This window comes from Dermacentor andersoni, chromosome 1, assembly GCF_023375885.2.
Source record: "Dermacentor andersoni chromosome 1, qqDerAnde1_hic_scaffold, whole genome shotgun sequence".
In the NCBI taxonomy this organism is placed as follows: Eukaryota; Metazoa; Arthropoda; class Arachnida; order Ixodida; family Ixodidae; genus Dermacentor; species Dermacentor andersoni.
Genome location: NC_092814.1, coordinates 154088811 through 154109340, shown reverse-complemented (window position 1 = coordinate 154109340; position 20530 = coordinate 154088811). Strand labels below are relative to the sequence as shown.

The following is a 20530-nucleotide window of genomic DNA, read 5'->3' as shown; positions in this document are numbered from 1 at the left end:
GTACCTGGCGGACTTCATTAAGTCGGCTTTGACGAAATTCACCAGCAAGGCCCTGGACTGATGTCCTCTGAAAACTTAACCACTTTACAAATTTAATCAATAAAGCTCTCTCTCTCGCTCTCTCTCTCTCTCTCTCTCTCTCTCTCAAACTGCTATATTGGCTGTCGCCACGTCTATACTAACGGCTAGGTCAGCTCTGGGTCATCTGCTAGGGGCATCTGCATTCTATCAAGACCATAAATCTTAGTAAGGATTTGCTTCAAGACGCCAGCGACTCTTGCATAGTTGGCTGCGATGCGTGAAGGTTTTGTCTACGTCTTGGAACCTCCAGCTGGTATGTAAGCGCTCTTAAGACTCACGGGAGGCCCTTCATACTGCAATTTCATGACGCACGCAAGACAAGGAAGACACATCCCGTAGACTGAACCACTGCATTGCGCCGCAGTTTTTTCCCCCTTCTGTGTCATCGCCGGCTGCATGAAAGCCAATATACAGTTACAGCAGCCAATCTAGCGGCTGTAGCTGCTCATAGTGGCGTCTGCGAGCCCACACTCCTCAAATCAGATGCTCTTGGGTCTGCTGTTCCGGGGCGCTCCCATCGATCGCTGTAGAGTGAACGGCAGCACACGCGTCCCTTCGTGACGTTAGTCCGAATTGTGACACGCTGCGTGGCACAGATAGGCATGATTGTGCGTGCTTTTTAACAATCAGTAGTGCACTTATACAGTGTGCCACAGGCGCGCCGTTCGCGAGGACTTGGATCACATAATTTGTACTTAAAGCGTTTCACAACATCCAAGACTGACTTTTCTAAACCTCCGTCGCGATGTATACGCCTTAAACTGAATGATGCTCTCAGACCTTGTGGGAGCGCTGCTTCTGTTTTACGTGCGACGAAGGCGCTTTTAACCCTTCTGCGTGACATAGGCGTTAATCAAGTCCTCGAGCCGTATTATGTAAGGAGTTTTTTCGTGCGATTCTATTCATTTTTTCTCATCCATCCCGCTGAGTGGCCGCTCTCGGCGATAGCGGGGGTAGGAATTCGTGCGAACCATTGACGAAGAGCAAAAACAATTAAAAATGAAACGAATACTTGCATAATATTGCCCTTCAGTTTCAGTTTCAGTTTATTATTCTTTATATACAATGAATTGGTAAAATACAATATACAGACGAGGGTCCCAAAGTCAAAGACTGCAACGGGACCCTCGCTTAATAATAACTGTAATGTTTGTTCCGTTCGCCGGCTTCCTTTCATGCTAACAGCGCTTTTTTTTCACAAATTAGCTGTTTGCAGTCCGTTTTCAGTTTTACTTCATATTATTCGTTATATTTTCCACATTGGGTTGCACTTTCTTTTTCTTTTTTAATATTTCACCGTAATACTCTGGTGTAGCATGCCAACATGTGTTTTGCTAACATGTCCAGCTGTCGTTAGTTTCTAGTCTTACTCTATTTCTCTTTCACCCTCTGTGAGCGTCAGTGTTGGCCTCGACTCAATAAGGTCCCGATGCACGCAGGGCCGCCAGTAGCCCCATTGCCTACTACGCCGATATGTGAGGCTAGCCACAGGAAAACATGAGCGAATAAGGTCGAGGACATTAAGATGATGGTGGACGGAATTTCTCGTAACGTTTCGCAGGATGAGATTCTACATAAAGCCTGCGAGAATCACGTTTATATCTCGAGCGTCACTAAGTATAAAGACTCATCCAACTCTATCTTGAAGCTTCCAATGCTGCTAGGCAAGCATATAGCACATTTTGATCAAGACTAGAAGGTTCATAATTCACAATTTGTTTCGCACAAACTATAACAACACCACATCAAATAAGACAGGTCAAGTGCGTTCGACACGTATTGTACAGTGTGAACTAAGTAGCCCAGCAGTGCGCGTAGCAAAGAAAGTGAATATTTAGCTTGAATTCTAATAAAGTGATCGCAATCATTATGCCACAAGCTTGACAGGAGCACAGCGGCCTATTAAGCGTGACACTCGTATTCTTCGGTGCCTGAGGTAGGTTAAAAATTTCGCGACAATTCGCCTACAATGATTGCCTAAGTTGTGCGAGATCACACACACACACACACACACACACACACACACACGCGCACGCACACACGCACACGCACACACACACACACACACACACACACACGCACACACGCACACACGCACACACACGCACACGCACACACGCACACGCACACACGCACACGCACACACGCACACACGCACACGCACACCCACACGCACACACGCACACGCACACCCACACGCACACACGCACACACACACGCACACACACACACACACACACGAGCGTGCGCGTGCGTGCACGCAGAATTACTATTCCGCACAATGTAGAATTCTGCACGCCTTGTCAACTGTTAACGTGGCGCTGAGGATAGTTACTCGCCTACCATACTTCTAACCTGGCTCGATTCCTCGCACGGGTCTAATTTTTTTTCTTTTTTTTTTTTACGCGGTCATCATTTCGAGGCCACACTGATACCATCTGCGTCTTACCTATTCGCGAGTCCTACTGTTGCACGTACCCGCCGTGGTTGCTCAGTGGCTATGGTGTTGGGCTGCTGAGCACGAGGTCGCGGGATCTAATCCCGGCCACGGCGGCCGCATTTAGATGGGGGCGAAATGCGAAAACACCCGTGTGCTTAGATTTAGGTGCACGTTAAAGATCCCCAGGTGGTCGAAATTTCCGGAGTCCTCCACTACGGCGTGCCTCATAATCAGAAAGTGGTTTTAATTGGCACGTAAAACCCCATAATTTTATACTGTTACACGTATTCCGTGCGTGTATACACGTATTCCGTGCGTATTCCGTACTGTTCAGAAGTATAAGTCTGAATGGCTTATACTTCTGAACAGTTGTGTTCGTTTGCCCACTTTTTGCTGTTTTATGAGACTGTTAGATTAGTGTGCGTTTTTTGTTCGTCTATGTGTCTAAATATAATCTAAATAATGTACGCTCTACATTACATTATTTCCGTGCAATTAAGAATACTGTTAGCATGGCGCCGAAGATAGTTATTCGCTTACCAAGTTTCAGTTAGATTCTTCGCACGGGATCAAACTTTCTTAAATTCTTTCTTTTCCTGTGGGCACCGTTTCGGAGCAAGACATACCCAGACGCCAAAGGGGGACGGAGGTAGGCAAGGAGTGCTCTCGCATCAAAACACTGCTGAGGGGCACAAAACGTTAGGAATGACTGCACTATGTTCTCGGCATTCTTAATGCAAATGGCAGATTAATGTATGTTGCAAAACACAATGGAGCGAGTTCTGGTGCGCCATAACTTGAAGATCCCGTTCACGACAAATCGCTTGTGTTATCAATTGCACAAGTGCCGAATTCCGCATGCCTTGAAGGCCAACCTCTCTTTTTAACTTCCCGTCGCTGGGCCGTAGGCTCCAGTCAAATATAAACTAACGCGTCCGAATGTCTGCCGCCGCGTGTCCGAATGTCTGCCTCTAGGTTCCTCGCTCAAAGTTATCGTTAGTTGGTCATTTATGAGAAATTTAATTATTTCTTTTTCTCGTAATAGTATTTCATTTTATGCATTCAATGCATTCAATGCTCCCAATGCATTCTCCCCGTTCAGAACGGCTCATGTGGGCGCGTATAATATGTGACCAGACGCGAAGTAGAAGCCTCATCACGGTGACAATGTTTCGACAATAGCGCTTTCCCAGAAGAAAACGGGTCTTTCGAAGAATTGGCACTTGACGCCTTAAACGTCAAGAAATCTTCAAAACGGTCAGTAAAGCTATTGTATATCAGCTAGAAGACACGTTCAACAACAACAACAACAAAAAAAAACGCTTTATGCAGCTTCTAAACGTGATGCATCGGTGTGTGTTTCATCACTTTTCGCTTGCAACAGCGTTAGGCAGGCGTTGTGCCCCTTCCGGTGGCAGTTGCCAGCCTGCTTGCTTTCTCTTTCCTGTTAAATCTATATATGTTTTCAAAACAAACAATAGCAATAAACGGCGTTTCCCGCCGGTACGTGCGTACTAACACGGGCAGTGAATAAACAGCAATCGTTTTAAACCTCGTCAAGAGCTAATAATGTAATCAACAATTGACAAAAGAAATAATTGGCCGTGCTAGCTGTTCAAGTTGAAAATCAAGTGCGCGCGCATACTCGAGCAACGCAAGGTATAGATCCGTAAAACGTATAGTTCATACTGCCCTGTTTGATTAAGAAAAGCATAAATAATTGGAACAATGTAGCGGCTTAAGCTGCTGCTTCCACTTCGCAAGTGAGCGGAAAGGCTGCGCTCGCGCAAGCGAATTTCCACTGGGCTGCCACTTCAGCAGTTTTAATTCCACAGAGAAAGAAAAAAAGATAAAAGAAGCAACTGACGTCGAGACAAGTGTCAGGAGAACGCTCGGGAAAAAAAAGGGGGCGGGGGGTGGGGGAGCGGCCAGTTGCCTGAAATAAGGTCTTCTCTTTGTCGTTAAATAACGTTAGCATTCTCAATAAAGCGATGCGCAGAGCAAAGCCCAGAACGAATGTTTTCTATGAGGATACAATTAATGTCTTTACATTCAATTACGTGAAGCTGTATGTACAGCTTTGCAGGCATTGCGTGTAGATTATTATCGCGTGCAGTGCGTTATTTGTTTTATCAGTCAATCCATTGATGCGGGAAGGGCATGCTTCTAAATGGTCGTCCCAATTCCCTAATGGTCCCAGCAATTACTCGTTTCATTTGTTGTCCAAGAACGTCGCGGTACCGCGGTTGAACAACCCCGCACGCATCCAAAGCCTGCAATCGCCGATCTCCCAGTACTGTGCGTTGTTGGTCACGCAGATGATTGCTCTAATTGTTTGTTTTCTTTCACTTTCAGTCGTTTTCATTACAGCTCGGGGAAGATTCAGTTTCGAGAAATTGATGACAAATAATCAGATGAACAATGCGGGGTAGGCGGTCGATGGTTTATTAGGCTACTAGCGACACCAGGATCAATCCGCATGTGATTAAAACAGCCCACACACGCCGGCGACGGCACAGTGGCTGTGGCAGCGTTCTTCTCCTGCTGAGCACATTTTCGCGTGTTTCGTGCCCAGTCGCGGTGGGCACATTCTTCTGATGCAGAGTGCAATAAAATGTGCCAGTTTACGGACATTTGGTGCGCATAAGAGAGACCTGTGGGTGGCTGAAGTTAACCCCAGAGCCCTCAACTATACGGCATCCCTGTATTAGTTTCAAAGACATGTTTAAAATCAATCAGTTGTGGATCAATGTAGCTGCGTACTTTGATCGTTCCCCCTTTTCTTTTCAATTAGCTGCAAGTAGACAAAAAATCAATGGTCACTGTGGCCATCAATAACATCCCATGTACAAAGAGTTAGAAAGATGGTTGGTGCACACATACAAGTGCCGCTTACGCGTATATATAAAAAGTGAACTCGAAGTGTGCACATAGTACGAAAATTCAAAAAAATGAAAAAAGGAGAAAAAAAGAAACGAAGAAAAAAAGAAAGTTATATTGTAGGTTTTGTCGGCACTGCCTAACACAATGCAAGCTTAAATGAAATGTCGCGCAGCTTCCAAATTATTGAGACGTACCAATAAGTAAAGCTGGTAGGTTCTGAAGTAACAGGCTCTCAATCTGCAACACCTCAATCCAAACGCTTTCGTGTATCGGACGAATTGAAAAAATTGTGTTTCGAACCCATGCACACTGTGCTTCATTCTGTAAGCCTTTATTCGTTGTTACCGTTTTCTTTTTGGTTCTGCGCGCCAACGGAATCTCGTTTTTTTTTTTTTTTCTTTTTTTTTTTTTTTTTACGGACGGTGAAGTACGAAAAGAGAGTGAGAGGGAAGAATTTTGGCATGCAGCCGCGCTTTCTTCGTCGATAAATTCTCGCCGTTCGGACAGGCTCTTGAGTTTTGTAGCCTCACACCAGAGCGAACCAGCGCCTGTGGCGTGGCTTGAGGCTACGCGCAAACGAGCCCGCGTGCGCGCTTCGAGACGGCCCTTGCATTCCGAAGAGAGAGAGATACGTATCGCACTGTGCCCCACATTGTGTTATGTACGCAGAAACAGCCTGAAGCATCCCGAATTGTGCATGGATGTGCGGTCGGAAATCGAAATGAAGTTGCGACAACGCGGTTCGTGCACGCACGCAGCCTTACTTCGTTGAAAGGCACAGGGCCAGCATGAGGTCCCAGCGGGCAACCCTGTATCAGGCGCAGAAAGCTTCAGACGTCTTGCCCGAGAGGAGTTTACCGCAGGATCTTTGCGTAAACAACAGTGAGCAACCGTGGCTCACGTATAAATCTACGACAACCCCTTGCGCAATATAGTAGGTTTAACCCGAATGTCCTTCCGAGCGTCCTTGAAGGCGGCATTTCTAAGAAATGAGAAGATTACACGTATCCACTCGCGGAAATCCGTCGACCAAAATTCGCTCATCGCGTCCAGGCGCTTATGAACGTCACGAAGCGTATACCTTGTCGATTTGCTGCCAGAGCCCGCCGCGGAAACTCATAGCCCGTGGCGTTCCGCTGCAAATCCCGACATCGCAGGTTCGACGCCCGACCACGCTCACATCAAGCAGGGGGAATGCCAATACGCCAGTTTACATATACTTTAGCACACTCTAAACCGCATGGTGATCAAGATTACCCCGGAGTCCTACACTACGTCATCCCTCGGTGCCCAGATATAGAACTGTGTATAAATGAATCAATTAGTTTTAAAAACGAGCACAAGACTGGTTTTCGGCGCTTAAGTCGGTCTCGCTCCCTCGAATAAGCATGTAGGGCAAAATCTACATACTATCTGCATTGACCTGGCGCAGCTTGCACGAACATTTAATAAAGAAAATAACAACTAATTAAGAATGCATTCTTAAATGCTCTATATAGACAGCGCCTGGTCCGCGCAAGAACGCGTTCTTAAATTCGTTATTATTTTCGTTATTAAATGTTGGTGCAAGCCGCCCCTGGTGTGCTTCAGTACGCATAGGCGGCATTGCCTCACGCTGCAATGATTGATCCCGTAGCGCCCTCTGTGGAGGGCGCTGCGAGTCGCGACTTCATCGGCGTCTCCAACATGGCAAAAGATGACATCGTCGTTTGTTCGCAAGTGAGCTGCAACATATAAAACAGTGTGGAAGGGCCTGACATATGCACTGTTGTACCATTTTCTAATTCTAAAAGATGAGCTTCTTTACTTTTTTTCGTTCTTTTTCTTCCTTTTTGTGCTACTGGAGGTTTTGTTGAAACAATGCTGCTTTGCCACAAGAAAAGCTCGGAGACTACGAAGTCAAAGACCAACAAAGGTGCCAACTCACAAATAAAGTTTAATCGTTACAAACAGATGTATTTTAAGCCCACACATGAGATAACTACAAGAGAGAGAGAGAGAGAGAGCGTGAAAGCACCAAACTCATTTGCCATCACAACATCTATCCATTCAAGATATCAGATGTGCACATCTCTTTCAAGGGTTCAGTGCTATGGACGGCCGGTCGACTAATGCATTTATCTTATTGCTTATGTAAAGAATCTCATTGACATCCCACATCGTTTGGTCGTCGTACTTTGCAAGGATGGCGTGGTCACCCAACAAAGGTGCGCAGCCGCGGTTCTTGCAATGCGAAGCAATGTAAGAAATGTATCCGTGGTTTTCTTGCGCCGAAGCCAAAACGTGAAGCTTTTACCAACTATTCAACCTTCCTGTCTTTATGAATATAATATTGTTGAAAAAAATGCAGATTCTTCCATCAGAAAACGCTTTTAAATTTGACAGCTTTTCGTGTGGCCCTGGTGCTGGCCTGCACGTACCCTCTCCATAAAATTACTGTAACCTACAATAGTCAAACAAGTGCTCCTACCTTTTTGTGTGCGTTATTCGCCCTGCTAGATTTGCACCAGAAAGCACGAACCTTGGTCGCGGGATCGAATCCCGGCCACGGCGGCCGCATTTCGATGGGGGCGAAATGCGAAAACACCCGTGTACTTAGATTTAGGTGCACGTTAAAGAACCCCAGGTGGTCGAAATTTCCGGAGCCCTCCACTACGGCGTGCCTCATAATCAGAAAGTGGTTTTGGCACGTAAAACCCCATCATTTTAAAAAAGCACGAACCTTGAGAGGAGCTCACATTTTCCCTGTCTCTCTTTATTTATTTTCTTATTTATTTTTGTTAGCTCGGCAATGCATGTTATAAGGTCGTAGACGTGAAGGTGCATGTAGAATAAGAAGAGGAAAGCATAGCAACAAATTAAAAGACGCCATGCAAAGAAAATACTAGAAACACGACGAAGTAGTACAAAAGTACCTAAACCGTAGTGGCCGGCAAGCTAGCAATAAAGATAACTGCATCGATTAAACTAAGAGCGTGAAGGTAGAACTTGCACAGAACAAAGAAACGTTTTGTACGTTTTTCTTTTTTCCAAGTTCCACCTTCCCGCTGACAGTTTCATGTCCAACCAATAGCCCAAACGTGAGCCTTGTTTAACTGCATCGAAATAAATTGCACAGTAAAACATTTTTTTTTCATCGTCCTCATATAAGGGAAGACGTCAGGGAAAAAAATATCCATTGCGAAATTAGAATGGCGGGTCACTGGAATATCAGCTCCTCAATGTCTACAAAGGGAAAAAAATTATTAAAAGGAGCATGCAACAGAATACGTGTGCCTAATCACGGCAGGTTGGAGCGTGACACCCTTACATATATGGGACTAAATCTTTGGTAAGATGGCATGTGAGCTTAGCAGCAATATGACTCGTCTCGAGAAGAAAAACAGGAAGATAAATGACTTTCCGATGTTTCTAATTTTGATACGATAATGTAGAAATATAAATGACGCAGGCTCCACCAACGTCACATTCACGTAATCTGTGAATCTGATGTATGCAGGAAAATTGATGCTACCGAAAAAAATAATATAAATTGACATGCTAATTAACGAAGCGAACATTATATGCGTGAGCGGAAATGTTCGGGATCCAAAAAGAATAAATGCCTTAGCGTCGGAGTTTTTTTACTATAAGCGCGCAACAAACCTATATCTATACAAACAATACCGACCTGTAGGAGGCGAAGTATGTTCGCGTTTTAATCCTCAAACGACAGTCACCCTGACGACCTCAGCCAACCGTAGGTGACCACTGCAGCGACCGTCGTGCTTCCTTTCTTCTTGTCTTTTCACTAAGCTGCAAGAAAAGACATGTCAAAAAGTAAGAATAACAAGCAGCTGCACTGTTTGCTGCCTACAGTCACCTTCTTTCATTCCCCATACAAACTAAAGATCGTTTGTTAGCGTTGGGCCCATCACGTTCACGTCCTAAATCGCAGTATGTGATTACACATATATCATTATCAGCCTATTTTATGTCCACTGCAGCACGAAGGCCTTTCCCTGCGATCTCCAATTACCCCTGTCCTGCGCCAAATTACCGCTGTCCTACGCCGAGGAAATTAGAAAATTTGCGGGAGCCCGCAAATTTCCTAACTTCATCGCCCCACCTAGTCTTCTACCATCCTCGACTGCGCTTCTCTTCTCTTGGCACCCATTTTGTAACCGTAATGGTCCACCGGTTATCTAGCCTACGCATCACATGACCTGCCCAGCTCCATTTCTTTCTCTTAATGTGAATTAGAATCTCGGCTATACCCGTTTGCCCTCTGCTCCAAACCGCTCTCTTTCTGTCTCTTAACGATATGCCTAACATTCTTCGTTCCATCGCTAATTGCGCGGTCCTTAACTTGTTCTCAAGCTTCTTTGTCAGTCTCCAAGTTTCTGCCCCATATGTCAGCACCGGTAGAATGCATTGATTGTACACCTTCCTTATCAATGATAATGGTGAGCTTCCAGTCAGCAGCTGACAATTTCTGCCGCATGCGCTCCAACGCATTTTTATTCTTTTGTGAAGTTCCTTCTCATGATCAGGGTTCCATGTGAGCAATTGACCTAAGTAAACGCACTCTTTAACAGGCTCTAGAGGCTGACTGGCGATTCTGAACTGTTGTTCCCTTGCCCAGCTATTGATCATTATCTTTGTCTTCTGCATATTAATCTTCAACCCCACTCTCCCACTCTCTCTGTTAAGGTCATTTGTTGTAATTCGCCCCCAGTGTTGCTGAATAGAACAGTGTCATCTGCAAAGCGATGGTGGCTGAGATATTCACCGTTGACCCTTACTTCTAAACCTTCCCAGCTTAATAGCTTTGATACTTCTTCCAAGCACGCAGTGAATAGCATTGGGGAGATTGTGTCTCCTTGTCTGACCCCTTTCTTTATAGGTATCTTCCTACTTGTGGAAAATTAAGCTAGCTGTGGAATCTCTGTAGATTTTTGCCAAGGTATTTAGGTAAGCGGTCTGTACTCCTTGACTGCGTAATGCCTCTATGACTACTGGTATCTCTACTGAATCAAATGCTTTTTCGTAATCTATGAAGGCCATATAGAGAGGCTTATTGTACTCTTCGGGATTCTCGATTACCTGATTAATGACGTGGATGTGATTCATTGTAGAGTATCCCTTCCTGAAGCCAGCCTGTTCCCTTTGTTGACTAAAGTCCAGTGTGGCACTTATTTTATTGGAAATTATCTTGTTGAATATTTTATAGAATACTGGAAGTAAGCTGATGGGCCGACAGTGTTTCAATTCTTTGACGTCTCCCTTTTTGTGGATTAGTACAATGTTTGCATTCTTCCAGTTTTCTGGGACCCTTGCAGTCGATAGACACTTCGAATAAAGAGCTTCCAGTTTTTCAAGCATTATGTCTCCTCCATCTTTGATTAAATCGACTGTTATTCCATCTTCTCCTGCCGCTCTTCCTCGTTTCATGTCTTGCAAAGCCCTTTTCACCTCATTGCTAGTTATAGAAGGAGCCTCTATGACCTGTTCATTACTGTTTCTAATTGAGGTATCCTGACTCCCTTGGGTACCGTACAGGTCAGTATAGAATTCTTCCGCTGTTTTTACCATATCTTTGAGATTGCTGATGATGTTACCCTGCTTATGTTTCAGTGCATACATCTTGGTTTTTCCTATGCCAAGTTTCTTTCTCACTGATTTCAGGCTGCGTCCATTTTTTACTGCTTCCTCAGTCTTTCTCACGTTATAATTTCGAATATCCCTTGTTTTCTCCTTGTTGATCAGTTTTGACAGTTCCGCGAATTCTATCTTATCTCTTGAGTTGGACACTTTCATTCTTTGTCGTTTCTTTATTGGGTCCTTCGTTACTTGGAAGAGCTTGCTTACTGGTTGCCTTGGTGCCTTACTTCCCACTTCAATTGCTGCCTCTGAAGCCAGTCTAGTTACGGTTTCATTCATTACCTCTATGTCATCTTTATCTCTCTGTTGTAAGGCTGCATATTTGTTTGCGAGTAGCAGCCCGAATTGGTCTGCTTTTACCCTTACTGCTTCTAGGTTGGCCTGTTTCTTCCTAACCAATTTTACTCTTTCTCCCTTCAGATTGAGGTGAATCGTAGACGTTACCAACCTATGATCACTGCACTTTACCTAACACTTCAACACCCTTCACTGTGCTGTGATCGGCAGAAAGTACGAAAGCTATTTAATTTCTTGTTTCAGCATTAGGGCGTTTCCAGGTCCACTTTCTGTTGCTACGCTTCCTGAAGAAAGTGTTCATTATTCGCAGCTTATTCCTTTCCGCAAATTCTACCAGCATCTAGCGTTCCTATAGAATCGACGCCGTAGTTTCCCATTGCTTGTTTACCAGCCTACTTTTCCCCCACTTTAGCATTGAAGCCGCCCATTACTACAGTATACTGAGTTACAGTAACTCAAACATATCCTGCTTCCCGGCTCCACACTGTACTGACGTGTTATTCACTGTGTCGGAATACCCGACAACTTTGGAGCTATTTCTTACTTTTTTTCTTGGGCTATAAGTTAACAAGCGACCACACATGCGTAAGCACGTGTAGAATCGCTTGAATGGCCGCTGTGTCACCACCGCGCTTTCCTCGCATTTGTGACGCGCCAAAATGCAACCATCTCGGCCGGGCGTCTAAAACGCCGACACTTCGACAAAGAGCACGCGTGCACCGCTCCTGCGAGCGAAACGCCAGGGCGCCCTCAGCGTTTCGGCGTGAGCTCTGCTCACTTCGCGCGTGCATCTCCGCCACTGCGTGCTGCCAAGTAAGGGCGCTTTCCAGCTGTAGAACGTCGGAACTCCAAAGCGCACCACGTCCGCCCTCGCTCTCCCCGACTTCCGCGGTGTCACCACGTAAGACCGGCCTCGCGCGAGGGCTCTTGGCGCACTTGCACGCGCTCCTGCTCAGCCACCGGAAAGCTCCACAGGGTTCGATCGAGAACGAGAAAAACTAAAGTTGGCTGCTCAGCTGGGCGAGAATGTGTTTCTTGCGCTGTCCACAGTACATATGATGAAGACAGGAGAATTTAGGGACATGCCATCAACGTAGTGCTCTTTTAACGGGGAAGCTTGCTTGCGGCTGGTGACACGAAACAGGCGCTTTTAGGATTCAGAAAAGTTACTGCAACTGCACTATTGCCAAAACTACAAATATCCGGGTAAATGTATTCGGCTCTCACTGTCCCTGCAGCATTATGATCTACGTTTGGGAAATCCGCAAAACTGCCACATTTGGAGGGTTCGGGCCTCTTTCTCCTTTTCTTTAAGGGCATATACCTTGGAATCGGAGACGGAACCTGCGGGTACTTGAACTCCCAGGCGATGCTCCGACATTTCATGTCTCTGAAAAGCATAGATAAAGGTCAAATTTCACGGTACCTGCTCTCAATAAGCTTCTTCAACTTGAAACAAGACAGTTCATATTCGTAGTTTTTCAGGTTTCCTTTCAAACGCAACATGGAAAGGAACAGGGAGCCGTAATGATCGAAAAGTTAAAGAAGGACCCCCTCCCCTCCCTCCCCCCCGCCAAAAAAAAGAACAAAAGAAAACAAGAAAGGCTCGAAATTTCATAATCCAAAGAAAGGGCATCCTTTTTCACTCTAAACGAGCCCGGATGCTTAGGTCTACTTTACCCGGGCAAGTCATCTGGTTACAGCAAAGGGGCGTGGAAGCACGCCGATTTGTTAAAATTAAATTTATTTATTTACGGGGTTTTACGTGCCAAAACAACTTTCTGAGTGAGGGACTCCGGAAAAATGAACCACCTGGGGCTCCTTAACGTGCACCTAAATCTAAATACACGGGTATTTTCGCATTTCGCCCCCATCGAAATGCGGCCGCCGTGGCCGGGATAGCTGATTTGTTGAGGACTTCTTTTATTGTTCAGATTTATAATGCATCTACTAAATGCGAAACTTGTTAATAGGTCCTCAGGTACTGCAACCTAGAGCAACCGATAAAAATATACCACCGACCTGCTTTTTCTACTTGAAAACAACGTTCAAAGCATGCCACAATGGAATGCCGGCGCCTTGATGGAAAGACGCTAGTTTCTAACCTCGAGATTCACATGAAGCAAGTTAAACGTGAACGTCGTTCTCTCTTTTGCTCTTCCGTTTTTTTATCTCTCTTTTTTACAACGAGATCGCAAGTGACTCGGCCCCTGATGCCGAGCTTCTGTTATAAAGGCACACGAGACGTTACTATCTGGACTTGCTAACTTATCACACATAAAATCTGCGCCACCTTTGTCCCGCCTTGTCGAACCAAAAATAATTTTTGTGGATAGTTCATTGTACTCCTGCAGAGTTAGTTCTACAAGTCTGTTCACTGCACTTTCTCTTGTTCCTCACTTTTTACTACACGCCGTTTATTTGACAAATTTCCCATCTAGACGCAGGGACTTCTAGAAAAACATTTCAGAAAAAAAATAAAGATATAGTTGTCTCTCTCGAACAAATTATGCGACACATGCGCCGCCGTTGGTTCGCATTGTGTTTGGCCCTTCACAAAATTTGGCCGTACCTTCACATATCCCGCTTTTCTATTGCTGTCAAATAATATAAATCAATTCCCTTCAACGTTCTTTCTCATAGAATATGGCACATATATCAAACAGCTTTTTAGTCGGCTATTTGTTTAGCGTGGAATCACTACGCAAACTTCATCGCAGAAGACCAGCTGTAATACTACGCCCATAAGGAGAAACTGTAACTGATTTAGCGAAAAGTGGAATTGAAGACTTGGCCTGCTGCATTTCCAGAGGCTCAAATCAAACATTTTGCTACAGACAACTGCAATGAAGATCATTTCAATGAGCCGGTAAGCTTCTACCGGGCCTTATGTCCAAATCACCCAAAATACCTGACTCGATATATATATATATATATATATGGCGATGGCAAACGATGGCAAATATATGGATATGGCAAACGATGTCCCACATGCCACCAAGGTTTGTGAATGGTGGCGCTGGCTAGCACTCCCAGGAGTTAGTTCTAGTAGTACCACATAAATACCCCAGAAAGTGGATGGGAAAACGGCGCCGGCGGTAGCTCATTTGGCAGAGCATCGCACGCGTAATGCGAAGACGTGGGATCGTCCCCCACCAGCGGCAAGTTGCTTTTTCATCCACTTTCGATTCCGTCAATTTATAATTTCTTTATTTCAATTAGCAAATACAAGTAATTTCTCCTGTGTTGTTCTTGGTGTCTTTGTTGGCTTCTGATGATATGATTAATAAAATTCGGGCCCCTCGGTCAGCCACCTTTCTTCTCGTGTGTGTATGTATATATATATATTCACCGCCTGCGAGCCGCCTCGATAAATGCTGATGGTTGCATTTACACTGACTGTCCAGAGCTTAGTTTCTCCAGCGAGGAACGCGAGAAAACGCACAGCCTCTATGCTATAGGAATTCTAGTGCCCCGAGAGAAAGCTGGTTTTGAACGCACAAATTCCTCTCCGTGTTGTCACACGCCAGTGGCATCTTATTCAGTGACCTCTACCTGCACAGCGTGAAAGGCCGTGCCGCGTATTTCTGATGAATTTGGGAGGACGCACAGAGTGATGACAGCGCTTGTCCCACATATCATGAGGCCAGAATGTAATGACCTCTTGTCCTGCTTCATGCAACATAATTGGCGCGATACTGGGGCTTGGTCCTACACGATGTGAACACGCCGCTTTTTCGAAGCAGGGACGTTACGTAATGCGGCATTGACACCGTATAAGTACGTGAGGCGACTGCACGTAACTCTGTCGCTAGGAGTGCGCAAGTTGAAGCATTAACCTTGAATAGATGAAGCAAGATCAACTGCGCAAAGCCACCTTTACAGCCATCTTAACGGGTAGGTGGATGGAAATGAAATTTTCGGCAAGATAGCCAGAGCCACGGTGACAAGAGCTAACGGGGCGCCACAGAGAGCGAGCTGCCATCTAACACTAAAGTTATGACGTGCAGTGCCGTGATTTCGTAGCGATGCCTTCCGTTCAATTATATGCCCCCCTTATCCCCCACCGGTCACGGCTTTCTAGTTCACGGCTCACTCGCTCTGGTCCCTGACCAAGTGCGAAAAGGAATAGAATCGAAAAAGGCATCGCTGCAAAATGATTGCCCAAAAGCAGCACTGAAGGGTACGAAAAGTTCAGCTTGCAACAAGCAAAAGCACTAAACCTAGCGCTGCAATTTTTTGTTCAGTTTAGTTAGTTAGTTAGTTAGTTAGTTAGTTAGTTAGTTAGTTAGTTAGTTAGTTAGTTAGTTAGTTAGTTAGTTAGTTAGTTAGTTAGTTAGTTAGTTAGTTAGTTAGTTAGTTAGTTAGTTAGTTAGTTAGTTAGAGCTGCAGCCCGAAGACTAAGCATGGGGACATAAATAGCAAAGGACTAATTCGAGTAGTGCAGTGCCAAACACCGACAGCAGACAAATACTGAATGTAATGATAGTACAGGCGAGATAGGGAGCTAACAAAAAAAAGGAAATAAATAATAAAGAACACTTCGCTGAAAAAGTGAAAGTATGCAAAAAAAGGGTAACACATTTACACTCACTCGCAGTCGATCGGCGTCGTGCAAAACTGGGTTTTCACTCGGACACCGCTCGCACAGAAGTGTTTCGGCAATAATTCGTTCCATCCACTCATGGTTGGAAGTGCGTGAAATTATTTGCGTGAGCCAAATATGATCTAAGGACGGGATCATACGTGTGCCTACTCCGTTTTGATCGTGACTTTAAATGCATGTGAGTATTCATATCAGACAACACAGGCAATACAGAATATTGGGCCTCTAAATAACGTTTCTTCGGTATTCTATGAGTAGAGTGTCGTTATCGTTCACTGGAGCCCCGACGGTGACAAATATCTTTCGTGGGTGTTGTAGATATATCGAACTGTTTTTATTCTTTTCCAGCTCGCTAATATGTTTATTTAAGTATGGGACCTAAGTTTCGGCCGCATATTCTAATCGGGGTCTTGCACTGCACCATAGGTGATAATCTTTATGTCGAATGGCGTTCTTTCTGAGCCTGTGCGAAAGGAACGGAATTTTTCTTCTATGCATATGGCGCAAGTCTTATTAATAGGACTTCTTCGTGTCAGGCACCCAGTAATTTTGTGCTCCAAGTACTTAGATTCGTTAACTAAGACAATGTAGAACTTTTTAGGCGAATACGTAAACTTCCAAGAAAACTTTCATATTTGTAGTCTGCATAAAAACAATGTTTCGCTATTTAATTCCGTTCATCAGCGTACACATCATTCCTAAACGGAATTCAGGTTGATTCCCCAAGCATTTCTGGTCCTTGGTAGTACGAATAGCCTTAAGGAGTACTTAGGTCATGTGCAGGGTGTCCCATATTTGCGACCAGTGGGTCTGTCGATGCAACATCATTATTATTTTCTCTTGCCCTGCCAAAGCAGGTTCTACAATAACGATATCGAACTGAACACTTAATTATGACGTCGGCACACCGTTCAGTGCATATTTTATATTACACACTGTGGCGTGCTTGGCCGTAATACACCAGGGTACTGCCAAGAAATTATACGAAAAAGAAAAAAAAATAATCTTAAAGGTGCTAGCACGGTGTCAAGCAAAATTCACATATTTATGTAGCGTAATAACAAAAACGTCGTGCCCAACTTTAGTGTTGCTTATAGGCAGACGAAATGCTTATCATGAAGCTTCTACACCAACTGAAAACATGAAAGAGAACGGAAGGCACATTTGACGTAAATACAACTGAAAAGGCATGGTAACCCTCGACCATAACAGCGCACGAAAAAACATAAACAACTTGTCCTACTATATCGAGACCTCTAGAGCGTCTGATCAAGAATGCTAATTTCTCAGCAGTACGGAATCAATCCCTCTATACTGGAAAGAAGAGCGACAGAAACGGCGACCAAAGTCACTTTTTTAAGCATTATTTCATTTTTGTTTTCTTCGCGAATCTTCTCGACTAGACGTTATCTTTGGTTAGACTCTCAACTTGTACCGAATGCTTTACTTTTCAGCACTGTCTACGATGCCTGGGTGTGACGCACGTGGGTGACGAGCTTCCTACCTGCTCTTCTCCCAAGACCAGGCTGCCCAGGGCGCGTCAGGCCGCCACAGGCACCAGAGTCCCCGGACGCGCCTCGTGTCGCAAGCGAGCACCGAGAGGGCGCAGCTGAACGCCAGCAGTGCGCTCAACACGACGAGTGTCGTCTCGGGGCTGTCCTGCGCAAGGCACGAGCACTTCCCCTGAATCGGCGCCGGGGCGCGAGGCACCGCCGTTGCGTCATTTCGCAGGGCGCAGCCCAAGCCGCCCCTTATGCAGAAAAGGCCTGCACACAGAGAAACTCACCGCTGCTTTGAAATATCTGCTTTCACCGAGGGCCCGCCCGGAGCTGTCTTTTTCTTTCTCTCTTTTACGTAAATGTAGATCCTTGGGATATCCATCTACCTTTCTTTTCGCCTTCCTGTTCTTTTCTCCGCGCTTCTTCTTCTTCTTCTACACCTTCTCTCCCATCTCTTGCGGGCAAAATGTCGTTCGTGTGACATTCGGGTACTATAGAAGTTGCGCTCTGGGCAGAAGGGTTCTCATTTTCTACAAACTAATCTCAGGGAGAGAGAGATAATATGAAAAGAAGATGGTAGGGAGGCTGACTGAATAGCATCTGGTTTCATTTGCCTTTCTATGCACATGGGAAGTGGGATAAGGAAGAAACAAGGTTGCGCCGAAGATTACGGGGAAACAATAGACGCGAAATAACCGAATGGTCATAAATTTTTATTTAAGTCATCCACTCGACCTTGTTAATTTACATTCCATGAGGCCTCGAAGTGAAGTCCTTGAAGGCTTCCTTGACTAGACAGACTAGACAAAGCGTCTACTTTATGAAATCTGCATATCTCACGTTAGACTCAACAAGTGGCTGTGATAGCGCCAGAGAAAAATGGAGCTGCAACGCGTGCTCGTACCCGTTAGAGCTCTACAAACATAAACACTACGAAGACCAGCGAATGCCGTCACGAAATATCCAGACACCATCATAATCCTATTACCCCAGTGTCCCTGTTCTGCTTCAGTTGACTCCGTCCTATGTCTGCAAATTTCCGGATTTCACCAATGCCACCTTACCCTATGCCTTCCATGACTGCGTTTCCCTTATCTTATCGTCTATTGTGCGACTCCAATTGACATTACGTGACCTGTCCAACTATACTTCTTAACCTAAATCTCAACTAGTAGATCAGCTACAACCGTTTGCTCTCAAGTCCATACTTGCCGTATTCTTGTGTCCCATCCTTCGGTTCCTTCTCAAGCTTTCTTCTGGTTCATATTTCCAACTAATACGTTAGTTCTGCCCCAATGCCCTGATCGTATACTTTTCTTTGCAAGGATAACGTTAATCTCGTTCATGAATTGGGAATGCGCGCCTTCAACGCTCCACGCTCCACTTTTATGCGCCTGGACATTTTCTTCTCATGATCCGAGTTCTTTGTTACAACTTGACCGAGACCAAATGTACTCCTGTACATATATACACCAATACAGCTGAATTAGCGGTGGTCAGCTGCGCAGCTGACCACCAATAACGAACTCTTATTAACGTGGTCTGGATACAGAACGTTACCTTAGTCATTACGTTACTTCGCCATAAATTTGAAAAAAATAAAGTTTTAAATTTAACGTATACTTAACAAATTAATACGTATAATGGTAACTATTCTGTTAATTTCACAGCTCAATGAGCAAAGTTGTTCTATCTGCCATAAGTCTATGTTCTTAGTATCTTTAAGCAAGGCTGCGTGTTTCTCGGCCACTTGTGCGAACAGTCTTTTCGCCATGCATTCTTTAGCCCTGGTCCTGCTTTTTTAATATCCGCTTTCTGCACAGCACAAAATGTACATAAAATGAGCACCTCCTCCTTGTCGGCCTCATTACTCGCTGTTCGTGATGGTTTATCCCACCGATATTTCCTGAATCTTCTGGGTCCTGACTCGGCAAGCTGGCGCACTCCGACGAACTCGGGAGACACGGGGGCCGGGCGCGCCAACCAAGCCCACCACTTCATGTCCAGTATAGACAAATAAAGTTTGTGCGCTCGAACTGTTCGTAAGCGAGAGATGGAATAATATATTTAAATGGTCGCTCTATAGGCTTGGATACATAGCTCCCTTCCCCTTACCAACTATTCGTAAAAGCAGACGCTAGCCAATCGTGATGCTCGACATATCATCAGCGAAGGCTGCCGCGACCAATGACGATATGGCAAACACGGACGAAAAACTTGGCGTATTCAGCCCCAGAAGAAAAGTCCTCACCGCGGGGAAAAGGAGCGGCACCACGGGGAAGGCCGCCAGCTCGGCAGCTTGTGCCAGGTGAGCGAGATGCTGGTGCCCGGGGCAGGGCGCGCCCTCGAGCAACCAGGCCGGCAGCACCGCCAGCGAGCTGCCCACCGACGCCTTGGCCACCGCCAGCAGGCACAGGCTCAGGCAGGGACGCCCTGCGCCAGCCGAAGTCGTACTTCCACATGGGCAGTTCATCGTTATTACCGCCTACAGCGCGCACTCGTTAAGGTATCGTATACGAGTACCAAAAAATGCGAGCCGCACTCTAGTTATGGTACCATCGGATAAGAGAGCAACCTCGAAATGACGACGAAGCTAGGGCCCGTACCGGCCAGGGCCAAGTGGGCGAGGCAGGCGGCTCCACCGGCCAAGCAGCCGCAGAAGACGACCAGGCCGCAGCCGGCGCGCTCGAGCAACGCGAGCGGCGCCACACAGGCCGACAGCTCGGCGCACGACATGAGCAGCAGGTGCAGGTACGAGTTGCCGGCCAGGCTCGCAGCCAGGTACACTTGTGCCAGCGACACGGCGCCCGTCAGCAGTCTGCACGCGGTACAGATTATCTTGTAAGACTCCTCGCAGGGAAGGATGCTTCAGGAAATCATTTGTGCGTAACGTATACGCTATTTATGCAAGCTCCAAGTTTCTATCTCGCGATAGCTGTACGTTATGGTCAAGTTGCGAAAGATGGCTTCGGCTATAGTCGTTGAATGATCCGCTATAGAGCTAACAACAATGAATTTCCGTTTCCTGCCAGGCATTTTTCTGCAAGCTGCATCGATTGACGCCACAGTAGTAGCACGCTC

The 20530-nt window shown here is 45.6% G+C and overlaps 1 protein-coding gene across 1 annotated transcript in view; it reads right to left on the bottom strand.

The window, feature by feature from the left end:
• The window catches only part of LOC126546229 (beta-alanine transporter-like), a 96743-nt gene that overhangs the window by 2736 nt on the left and 73477 nt on the right, over window positions 1-20530 (bottom strand). Inside the window, exons 8-12 of the mRNA XM_072287966.1 lie at window positions 20056-20267; window positions 19701-19882; window positions 17455-17609; window positions 12669-12734; window positions 9075-9199 (exon numbers count right to left, since the gene is read on the bottom strand). Of these exons, the coding sequence (XP_072144067.1) occupies window positions 9109-9199; window positions 12669-12734; window positions 17455-17609; window positions 19701-19882; window positions 20056-20267 (706 nt within the window). The 3' untranslated portion in view covers window positions 9075-9108. The remainder of the gene's footprint in view (window positions 1-9074; window positions 9200-12668; window positions 12735-17454; window positions 17610-19700; window positions 19883-20055; window positions 20268-20530) is intronic.